The sequence below is a fragment of the Malania oleifera genome, chromosome 6, assembly GCF_029873635.1.
Source record: "Malania oleifera isolate guangnan ecotype guangnan chromosome 6, ASM2987363v1, whole genome shotgun sequence".
Taxonomy (NCBI): domain Eukaryota; kingdom Viridiplantae; phylum Streptophyta; class Magnoliopsida; order Santalales; family Ximeniaceae; genus Malania; species Malania oleifera.
The window spans coordinates 107,298,581-107,310,842 of NC_080422.1; the positions used below are offsets into that span (position 1 = coordinate 107,298,581).

The 12,262-nt window shown below is 35.8% G+C and overlaps 1 protein-coding gene across 5 annotated transcripts in view; it reads left to right on the forward strand.

Annotated features, from left to right (window-relative positions):
* Positions 1-12,262, forward strand: part of LOC131157871 (uncharacterized) — a 65,935-nt gene that overhangs the window by 14,860 nt on the left and 38,813 nt on the right. For 3 of the 5 annotated variants that reach the window (XM_058112297.1, XM_058112298.1, XM_058112299.1), the window contains exons 5-11: positions 164-310; positions 842-916; positions 5,041-5,112; positions 6,124-6,195; positions 7,422-7,493; positions 7,633-7,704; positions 9,105-9,176. In XM_058112297.1, coding sequence (XP_057968280.1) covers positions 164-310; positions 842-916; positions 5,041-5,112; positions 6,124-6,195; positions 7,422-7,493; positions 7,633-7,704; positions 9,105-9,176 — 582 coding nt within the window. The remainder of the gene's footprint in view (positions 1-163; positions 311-841; positions 917-5,040; positions 5,113-6,123; positions 6,196-7,421; positions 7,494-7,632; positions 7,705-9,104; positions 9,177-12,262) is intronic. The other 2 variants (XM_058112300.1, XM_058112301.1) reach the window with 1 other exon arrangement.

Consider the following 12,262-nt stretch of genomic DNA (forward strand, 5'->3'; position numbering starts at 1 on the left):
GAAGTTTTATGATCCTATAAGAAAAAATCAGTGCTTATGTGAAATGTTCATGATAGATCATTAGCTCTATCAAGTGAAGTACGTCTTGACCTGTCACTCGAGTTAGTTTATCAGTTTTTGACATTGATTTTTTTGCTGGATAATGTGGATGATTGTTCTTCAGGTCTGTCAAACTTGACATCTTTGAGTCTTAAAAAGACCAGTGCTGTTACTGCTGAAGGAATGTGTGCCTTTTCCTGCCTAGTTAACTTGGTGAAGTTGGACCTTGAGAGATGTTCGGGAATTCATGGTGGATTTGTTCATCTTAAAGGTTTTTTTTTTTTTTTTTTTTAACCACACTTTTTTCTTTCTAGATGGCAATGTATTTTTACTGTCATGCTCTTAAATTGCTGAAATAAATCTATTACAATTATTTAATTAGGCATATACAATTCTATGTGCCTCTATGTATCTATACAGAAATAAAGGAAATAAGACATGACCTCTTTCATATGTTTTTATTAGATTTTGCGTATGTACTGGTAGGTGTGATAGGCCGATGCTGCATCTAGAGTGCAGCATCTAGTTTCATGTCTCTTCACTCTTGTCTATTTCACAATTTGACTTAAACGTGGGGTTAAGCACTTAGTTCTGTATCCTAGTCATAGGCAACTTTTTTCTTCTCTTTCGTTTTTTTTTTCCTTTCCATTTTTTGGGTTTGGACATTATGCATTAATATATCGAATCAGTGTTGTTAGATTATTATTTAATCATATTTTCTGTTTATTTGTCTGATATATTCCATAGTCAATTTTTTTCTTTCTTCTTTTAATTATTATTATTTTTTTAAAATCTAGTACAGGTTTAACAAAGCTTGATTCTCTTAATGTTAGATGTTGTAAATACATTACAGACTCAGACATGAAGGCGTTGTCAGGTATTATTATGTACTTAGTTGTTGTCAACATGTAGTTTTGTATTATAAAGCTTAATAGGTCATATTGTAGTATTATAAAGTTCAAGTTAAGATATACGCATTATTTGATTGCATGCACATGCACTGTTGTGCTATTTTTGGGGGGTTGAACAAATTGTTACAGCCTCAACAATATCAATCTTCCAAATTTTCATTTCTTGTTACATGCCAATCTCCAGTCTTTCTTTTACTGTTGTCCATGCCTCTGGTTCAAAAGCTTATTTTTAGGTGCAACTTTGGCTGGAATTGCTGAGGCTAATATGCTATTGAATATAACATGCAACACAAAAAACTGTAATTATTTTCATACATATATATCATACGTGGATAAAAAAAGAGTTCTCTTTAAGGGTGGAAAGATGTACAAAGTCTAAAATACAAGAGAAGAAAAGCAAGAAAAAAAAGGTGAAAACATTGTATCAACAAAGCCATCCAGTCTCTTTGACGTCCAAAAAGTGAATTTTTTTGATTCTTTGAAGTGACCAGAATCCTGATGAAAAAGCCCAAGGTAACACCAAAAACCCAATTCTATTCCAAAGCAAATGTAGAACCAGTGATTGTTCATTGAAGACATGAGCATTTCATTCCAACCAAGTTTCCCAAAAAATTCGAAGATGACACAGGTCCACAATCTTTTAGCATGGTTACCCTAACTGGAGCCTCTGCAGGAAGCAAGGAACTCTCCAGAAAATCTGAGCAAAAAAAATGATCTTTCATACTTTTAGTTATTTCAAATATTCAGCATTGATGTTAGGACCAAAAGAGTCATACACGAAATTCACATATGTGGATGAGGACCAAAGAACTTGAGTCATTACGTCTTGGGCCTGTTAATGTACATTAGCCACTCCTCACTCTCATTTTTTGAGTGACAACTCACGAGTGGAAGTTCCAATAATTTTGCCTTTGCTTGTGAGTCTCTAGCTCCCCCTTCCCCTGCTTGGAGTAGAAGTTCTCCTCGGGAGCAAGATTAAGTCTCCACCAATTGCTAAGTGGACCTTACCATTGCATCTTTACTCCTTAATTATCCACCAATTGGTAAGTGAGCCTAACGATTGCATCTTATGCACCTTGGATTTCATTCCCCATGCCTTTTGAATCAGTCCACTCCTTCCTCTAACATGTTGACCCCATTTGGATCCATCTAACAACCTACATGATCCTTATTGGCTTTGGTCATATGCTTGGTCTTCAAACTATTAGCATGTTAGGAGAATTAGCTTTTGCACCTATATTTACGTTGCTAATGGCCTAGCCATGAACCATCAACCTTGATACCACTTTTTAGGCTGGAAGGAGGTCTTGTTCATACTTCACATACATAGGTGAGCACCAACTTGACCCAAAAGCTTAAGCCATTAAGTATTTTGGCTCACCCATGTATAAGCCACTAATCCTTCACCTTGTTTTCTGATTTTGGACAACTCACAAATTGAATAGGATGATTAAGATCATATACAGCCAAACAAAATCTCTCTCTCTCTCTTGTGAATTTTTCCTGCCTCTCCTTTGTGCACTCGATGCCATCAAAGTTCTTGTGGTAGATGGTGTTGAAACGATTGATCCAGATTGAAGGTGAATCTTTTGTTCAATGATTAGATTAGATAAGGGTGGAGAGCTTGCGTCCTTGCTTGTGGTCAAGAACAATGTCTTCGAACAGGTGGGTTAGGTTTTCCAAGGGGGCTGTGTGTTGGTTCACTGATGGCTTCTCTACCTTTTGTCCCATGCAAAAGAGGTTTTGATCAGTTTGAATGGGTGTCATGAAACTCTGGATGTTGATTAAATGGACGAAGGTAGGGAAGTATATGGAGATAGGGTTGGAATGGAAAGGGGAGAACTTTTCAGTTTATGCTCCTTAGGGTGATAAAGGCGATGGGTGGCAAGGTTTCATGAGTGTCTTCTGCGAAATAGCGAAGGTCTTTCGTGAGGAAACTGGAAGTGTAGGTGCAGATAACTCTGCACGACTCAGGTTGTGGAGTCAGGTGGTGCTGGAAGGCAAAAATTGTGAAGGTGATGGCTGTGGTAGTCGAAGTCCATTTTGTAAAGTAAGGTCTGAAGGTTGGGAAATGAGAGCTGTGTCATCGATGTTGAGATGAGCTGCATCTGAATGATCCTAGGGTCATATGGCAGATCAGTTGGTTTTGATTGACAGGAGCAAGAAGGAAGCTAGGGTTTTAGATGAAGCAGAGGCGATCAGAGAGGCGGCTAGGGTTGCGTTTGGGGAGTAGCAGTGAAGAGGATTGGGCTGGGATGCATGCTTCTGATTTTGGACCTGGCCCAGTTAATTGATAAAGTAGGTGTTTTATTTTTAACTAAACTGCGCCAATTATTTGAAAAGGCCCAATGTTTAGAAAAGGGTGATATGGGCTTTAATTTGGATCCAAAGAGAAGTTCTCCTCTAACGGGCTTCCCACAAAAGTTTCCAGGTGATACGCAGGCCTATTATTCGGAAATTAATGACTCTTTTAATTGCTGCTATGTTGATTCCGGACATTGGACAGTCCCAAAATACTGCTCCTACTTCTCAAAAGACAAGTAATGGGAAGGAGGAAGTTATATCTTCCAGTAATGGAATTGTTTTTCAGCCTCAGGTTAAAAGAAATATTGCTCAGCCTCCAATTATTAAGAATATGAATCAAATTCATCAAGAGTCGGAGGAAGCTCAGGATGTTAGAAGAACAGATTTGTTTCAAGATTGTGGTGATAAAATTGTGTCTAGCTCCAAAAATGTATTAGAAGGTGGTGTGAAGAAGAATAGAAAAGAAGCAGGGTTGGGGGAGAAGGGTGCTTTGGGTGCTGAAATGAAGAAGTTATTTGATGGTAATTGAAAAAATTCTGGTGAGTCAACGATAAAGGTTCAAGGAGAGATTCTAAATTTCTAAAGGAGAGTTCAGTATTGTGGAAGTTCCTCAAGTTGAGAAAAATGTTGGAGGTTCTAATGAGATTAGAAAAGGTAAGGAGGTAAAGAAATGGGGGATTTTTTCAGATTCAGAACATGATGACAGTAGTGACTTTGAGGGGGATTGTTGTTGGATGAAATCGCGAACAACATGGGTATGTTTCTGACTCCTGCGATGAAATAGGAGATTTATCTTACCTTCATTCACCCTTGTTGGAAAGTCTAATAATGATGGGTTGGTGAACAAGTTTCAGCATAGGGATGGAGTGTTGCCCACACCGGTGGAGGAGGTTTCTAAGAAGGAGTTGGAAGCTCAAATTCTTATGGATAAAATGGGTTTAAAGATGAGTGATAAAAGTTGGATGGAGGAAATGAAGCGCCTCTGGATGTTGGTAAAAGTTGAAAGGTGAAGGGTCAAAGGGAATTAGCGAATTTGAAGAGGTCGGTAAATTATGATGGAAAGGGTTTACAAAGGTGGTTTCTTGGTTTCTTTCTACCTGATATAAATTCTTTTGTTTAAAAATAAAAAACCCCACAAGTTGAATTTCCATTTTCCACAATCTTCCCCTCACTTGTGTGTGTCTTGTGAGTCATGGACAAGTGATTTATGAACTAGTGTGTGTGGGTATGGAAGAATAGTAGAATACTGTATATTATGCATGTATGTATGTATATTATCATAGCTTTTGATAAGTTGGTGTTATTTTTTCTTTAAAAAAATTCAAATGCTTTTAACTATTTTGAGTATTTAATATGTTTCATGAATGTGGTAATATTGCAGAATATTACTATGGCTACTGATTGCTACCATGACACTATGGACAACATTTTAAGTTTGACCAGTACATGTCTGCTGCAATATAGGATGCCATATTTTGCTACTGGAAAATTTGAACTCTGTGATAGATTTTGGACTCTATTAGGGATAACGGGATAAGAATAATTGCATGATCTAAAATCAAATGTGCATGCACGCTGCATAATCCTCATTGAAGATCAGTTGCGTTTTACTTGAATCAACTTTAAATTTGATTGATTCATTGTACTAGTCAATGTTTATATCAAGTTATAGGAATTTTCATTTTTTATGTTTCAGAGCTCACTAACTTGAAGAAATTGCAAATTTCATATATTTATAATATCACTGACTTTGGACTTACTTGAAACTTCATTTTTCATGTTTCAGGGCTCACTAACTTGAAGGAATTGCAAATTTCATGTAGTAATATCACTGACTTCGGAGTTACTTACTTGAAAGGTATCTTTTAGTTTGTTCAATGCCATGATATTTTTAGGACTAATCACATTAGAAGCAAAGATGATACTGCTGCTGCTCCTATTCTATGCGCAGCTAAAACTAAAAAATGATTATTATGAGTTATAAATTACAATAATTTAGGGTTTGTTTGGTATCATTTTTAATTTTTGTTTTATCTTTTCATTTCTGTAGTATGAAGAAACAAATTATAAAAATGCATTTGTTTACATTACCAGTTTTCTGTTTATCAGTTTTGTTCATGAAAAAACTGGAAACCAAATTTTATGGTTTTTAGTTGCTTTTGGCAACCTGTTGTCGGAGTATTTTAGTATCTTGAATTAAATTTTGTTGATTAAATCATTTATTTTATACATAATTTTCAGTTAAATTAAAATAAAATGATCATATAAATTTAAAATATAATTAAAATAAAAAAAAAGTAAAAATATCAGAAAATTTTGAAAAATAAGAAAGCTATTTAAAAAAATATTTAGTATTTTTCAATTGTCATGTATAATAAGATTGTCCTTGTAAAGTGAGTTCTAAAAATATAGTAATTAAGTAAAATAATCATGCTAATTTTTATTTTTATCATGTTAACTTTCATTTGTATTCTTTTTGTATTTTTATTATTATTGTCATATTTTTTAAATTTATTATTTGATTCAAGGACAAAAATGAGCATTCGTTCTATCAAAATTTTAATTTGTTTTAGTTTTGGAAATATTAAGTAAATAGGTTGCTGGTTTTTTGTTTTCAGTTTTATTTTCTGGTTTTCATTTTCAAAATTTTTTATGGTGATACCAAGCAACCCCTTATGCTCTTTCCAAATTCTATTTTTCTGATTCCTGTTTATTATGCCCTTAGTCTCTTAGTAATGGGGGCTGTGCAGCAAATCAGTTTACTTGAATCTTGGTTCCTTCAAACTGTGGAATCTTAATCTACAAGTGTACAATTTTTTAATTTAATTTTGAAGTTGCAATTCTGGATCCATATTATGTGCCATGACAGGTATGCATAAGCTTATTAGGCTGGACATGGAGGGATGCCCTGTTAGTGCTGCATGTTTGGATTCTATTTCAGGTTTGCTTAAGTGCTTGTTCTTTTGAATATTTCTTTAATCCTTTACCTATAATTATTTTAGAGAACTCTTGCATTAAACCTGGAAACTGATGCCAATTCATCTTGGAACTTAGTAAAGACTTCTTGACATTATCATGTAGAAAATAGTGGAAGCCTTCATGATTAGGCTTCAGGATTCATTCTTTCCTTGAACAAAATGATGCATATATGTGATTGGGATTTTGCAGGCTGCCGGCAGGGACTGCCTTTTGGAAAATTTTTAGGTATGTTTGCCCAGTTGTGGCAGCAATCGGCCCCTGCAATGTAGGCCTGGGGGGTGGGTCTAGTCATGCTTGAATGTGGTGCTTGGACTGCCATAGTTCATAGGATTTCAGTAGCACTCTTTCTACTAGCCGTAGCTTTTTGGTACAGCAGCAAAGTTCTCGATCCCTGCAAATGGTATGAGAGTCATGGTCAATGGTTTCACCCTCCCAGTGCCAGCAGCCAATTGCTGCTGGTGGGAAGATTGTTGGCCAAGATGAGGCAGCCATGACCTGCCTGACGGAGGCCTGGGGTGTGGCCATGTGGGTCAAGTCACAGTTGAAATGTGACTATTGGCTTGTAGTTTAAGGGATTTGAGTAGTACTCTCAATATCAGCTGTATCTTTTGGGGCAGTGGCAATTGCTCGATCCCACATAGTAGTTATGACTTATTTGAACATTTTCTCCCATCTATATAATTATGCTTTTCTTGAAATTTTAGTTGTTTTTATTGGATATTTCACAAAAAACCATAATATATTTGTCTGAGACTTGTGACTTTTTGGATCACATGGGCTTTTTGGCTTATTTTTTAATATAGAACATCTGAAGATGTTGAGCTATTGGTTGTAAAGGTGATCGTGCATGCTAAAGTGCACACTTTGACAAGATTGAACAATGGGCAGATTGGTTCTTCCTTCTTTCTTAGGCTCTCTCATTGTAGCTTTTGGCGTTGACCATTTTTTCCATACCTTTGTTTAGGTACATGGGCATCTACTCTTTTCTTCCTTTCCAATACAGTGCATTTTACCCATAAAATTTGGTTCCTGTTTTTTTCTCAAATACTTCATCATTTAGATTTTTTTTCTTTATTTCCAGGGATGGGGGTTGGGTTGGGAGATCAATCAGTTAAAAAAAAGGAAATATTACAATATTGTGTTTTTGTGATACATATATTTTTTCTTAAATCAATTATTTTCATGCAGCTGTTGTCACCTTAGCATATTTAAATCTTAGCAGATGTGGTCTATTTGATGATGGATGTGATAAGTTTGCTGGTGAGTGAACTATGACCTTAATGAATTTTGATCACATTGTATCTAAGAATGATCAAATTATGATGCCGTTTTTATTTCTCAACTGTTTCATGGTTGGAAACTTGATATGTGGTGTTCGTGATCTATGGCATTTCTGCAGCACTCAAAAATTTAAAATGGTTGAACTTGGGTTTCAACAATATCACTGATGCATGTTTGGTTCATCTGAAAGGTGGTCTCTCTCTCTCTCTCTCTCTCTCTCTCTCTCTATATATATATATATATATATATATATAGGTGTGTGCATGTGCACGTGTGTGTCCGCCTGCATGTGAATTGTATTTTTGACCTTTTTACATTTTCTTTCCTATTTTAACAGTCTATCCAAATGAGATTTGATATGCTATGTTGCTGTAATTTCTTCTGGTTAATGAAATTTGGGTCTTGTTAGTTGTTAATGAGTGCCCCAGAGGCACTAGTTAACATTATTATTTTAGGAAATATTTTTCATTCAATGCATTGGAAATCATCATATGCTTAGTTAATGTCCGCAAAAAATGCATTTATATTTCTTAAAATTACAGCTTAACTAGTTAACCAACACCCTAGGGTATTAATTAGCAAAATCCGTGAAATTTTCTAAGGAGATGGTAGTGGTGGCTGCTGGGACCATCTTATAATTTAATCAATATAACAACTCTATGTTTGGTTAGATCTGTTAATAGTTTGGGTTGGTTTGCAAGCATACCTGAACCAACTCAATTTTTTAGAAAGTAAAACCTGCGCAAAGCACCAAACGAGATAGTACTGACTGAACTGAGAGGAATAATCTGATTGTAATTTGGTTGATGCATTCTGTTGGGAAGGCAAACTACAAAGAAATTCGTATTTACATCCTTAACAATATTTTTATATATAAAAAATAAATTAAACCCTGATCAGCAGATCAATTGATCATCCAACAGATAATATATGTAGTTATGTACTTTCAACACTGGAAACAATTTTACTTTTCAAAAAAAAAAAAAAGGAAAATAGTTAAACTACATCTTGAATGTTGAAATGAAGCTTTGTTTCATTGGCTAGTGGTGGCACACATCAAAACCCTAATCTCCATTGTTGTTATGCCATAAATATAGAGATTGGACATTCAAAACCCTAGTCATAGTCCTGTAGCTTCTTTATGTTGCAAATTCTCAAACAAAACAAAAGTGGGGTAAAAGGGGAAGAGAGGCCAATGGCTGAGGGAGTGGACGAACAAAGGGGATTAAGTGGTAGTGAGCGAAAATATGAGATTGGCCATGGCAGCAGATAGCTGTAGAATGGGTATAGACAAATTTCTTGAAAACATTATATTTTTATTCTATTGCAAAACTTTCAATGAGTTGTTGTATCTTTATATCCCTGAAGTTTATTACCATTTAGGAGTCTCTGCTTGTCTGCACCAGACCTGAGACTTTCTTTTAGGAGGATAACTAGTCAGTGAAGCTTGTTAACAATTCACATGTGTAACCACTGTTCATATTACTTTTTTTCTTTGGCCTGGATTTGCCATCTCATTCCTTTGAATGCACGCATTTTGTGATGCTTCAAAGAGCAGCAATAATTGTCTGCTTGCTTGTTTCCCTCTAGGCTCAACAAATTTGGAGAGCTTGAACTTGGATTCTTGTAAGATCGGTGATGAAGGACTTGCTAATTTGACAGGTTTATATTTTTCATTTCTCCTATTTCCGTTGAGCTAGCAAATCACTGTTAAATTGACTCTGTTTGTATGTTGCTGTCACATGACTTCTATACCTAAAATCCTAAGCTCTTTGATTGTGTGCAATAAGGTATATCATGCATTAATGCTTTCCCACGCGGGCTTTGGAGGGAGAAACAATTCATGATTGACACCCATGACAGGGAATAAGATAATTTTTAACAACCATACAATAAATGTGGGCAATAAGATTACATCTTAGGACCTCCTGCAATCATGTTAGATCACCACTTTACCTAGAAGATATTAGGTTGTGGAGTTTGTACTGCATTTTGTACTGCATTTCATTCAAATCCACACAAGTTCAAATCTATGGGCTTGAAACTGATGTTCCCAAACACAAGCCTGTTTTACTTTGTTTTTATTTTTTATGTTCCTTTTTTGGCTTTCTTTCTTTCTTTCTTCTTCTTCTTCTTCTAGTTTTTTTTGAGTGGGGGAGGGGGGTTGCATTTGTTTAGAGCATATTCTTTGTGAGCATAAATCTTATGATGACAGTGAAGAGTAGTGGTCTTTTGATAAAACAACTAGTGAAAAGCCCGTGGTTGCAGCAGATGACAACAACAAAAAACCAAGCCTAAGTCCCACTAGGTGGGGTCAACTACATGAATCATTTTCCGCCAATTTACATGATCATGGGCAATTTCTGCTAACAAATTCAGGTCTATTAAATTCTTATTATCTCATCCAAGTTATTTTAGGTCTACCATTACCCTTTCTACTGCCCCTCGCAATAAGTAGTTCACTTTTCCTCACTTGACCTACGTTGCACATGCCCAACCCATCTAAGCTGCCCTTCCTAATCTTATCTTCTACAAAAGTTACGTTTAACTTATCGCGAATATGTTCATTTCTTAATTTATCTTTTAATGTTATACTGGTCATCCACCTTAGCATTCTATCTTGATAACTTTTACTTTTTGGATTTGTTTTTTCTTAGTTGCCCAACATTCTAGTCCATATAGAATAACTAGTATTATAGGCTTTTCATCCGTCCTAGAGGACTTCCCTCTTACTTTTAAGGGTATTCTACGATCGCATTGCACACCCGAAGCGCTTCTCCACTTTACCCAACCTGCTTGAACTCTATCTATTACATGTTCTTCAATTTCTCCTTTAGCTTGCATAATGGATCCAAGGTATCAAAACGTACTAATGCTATTGATTTCTTGACCATCTAGTTTAATCTTTTCTCCAATATTCCTCTTACTATGTCTGAAATTATATTTCATATATTTTGTCTTATTTCTACTTATCCTAAAACCTCTAAATTCTAAAGCTTCTCTCCGTGATTCTAACATAGATTCTACTCCCTTATTTTCAACAATCAAGACAATATCATCTTCTTTTCCTCAATTTGTCTAGTACTTTCTTAATTATTATAATTGTATTAAATAAATTAGTTAACCATATAATTCTGTTATCATCTAGGCATTTCCAAACTTCTATTGAGATGTTATCCACTCCTATAGCTTTTCCATTTTTCATCTTTCTTAATGCAAACTTAACTTCATTAATTCTAATTTTTTGAATAAATCTCATATTTTTGGATTTTTCCCCATTTGTTAATTCTAAGTTCAGGCCATTGGATTTTCATTAAATAGTTTATTAAAGTAACTTCACTATCCTTCTTTTATGTCTTCTTCTTTAACCAACACAATATCATCCTCACTTTTTAATTCTAAGTTTAGGCCTTCTATTGAATTTTCATTAAATAGTTTATTAAAGTAACTTCACTATCCTTCTTTTATGTTTTCTTCCTTAACCAACACAATATCATCCTCACCTTTTCTAGACATTTTCTAAGTCCTTGCTCTTTTTTTTCTCTAGAACAAGCAAGTTTAAATATCTCTTTTCCCATCTTTTATATCTAATCTAGCATATGAATTATCATATGATCTATGTTTGGCTTCACTAACGATCTTTTTTCATATTTTCTTGTCTCATTATATTTTTCATAGTAGCTTAGGCGCAACGGTAAGGTTGTTGCCGTGTGACCTGGAGGTCACGGGTTCGAGGCGTGCAAACAGCCTCTTGCAAAAATGCAAGGTAAGACTGCGTACTATAGGCCCATCGTGGTCCGCCCCTTCCCTGGACCCCGTATACTTGGGAATTTTGTGCATTAGGCTGCCCTTTTTTTTTTTTTTTTTGTGTTAAGATTTGGGCACCTAACTTTATGTATAAAAGCAGCAGTATGTAATGAAATTATACACAACATAATACAAAACGCCATTCATTAGTTTTTTCTATTTGGTATTAGAGCCTAAGATTCTTAACACCCTAGCCTCACAGTCCTGAAAAAACCCCAGCTGCATATTCTGTCCTTGGAAAAACCCTATCCGCCATCAACTTCTCAAGCACACAGACTTAGGCCGAGAAAGAGGTTCAGCTGCAACCCTATCAGGCTGAGAAAAAAGTCCAGCCACGAGGTGCAGCTGCCACCCTCTTAGGCTGAGAAAGAAGTTCAGCTGCCACCCCCTTCTCAAGCAAAACCCTAGCTGCCGCATGCCCCTACCTGCATGCATCTGGAAACCTCACAAATCATCATTTCTGTTGACAGTAAACATCTCGTGTCAGCTATGTAATTCAACAGCCAGCATGATAAATCCAACCTCCCGATGGTGTTTAAGAAGCTGAATTCCACCAATTATGTCAATTGGGCACAATCAGTTAAGATGACCATCAAAGGGAAGAGCAAGTTGGGATATCTAGATGGCTCTAAGAAGTGGCCAGAAGAAGATGAAAGTACAGCAGAGAGATGGGAAGAGGAGAACTCATAGGTTTTGGCTTGACTGATCAACACTATGCAGCCGAACATTGGGCGTAGCTACCTATTCATGGAGAAGGCAAGCGATCTATGGGCAGCTGTGAAAGAGGAATTTTCAAGTGGAGGTAATGATGGTTCAATGTATGAGTTGGAGAATCAGATCAGAGACACTAAACAAGGTGATTCCGATGTTAACTCCTATCTCAGTACTCTAAAGGGATTATGGATGGAATTGGATTATTATCAAAATTTTGAACTTGAGAA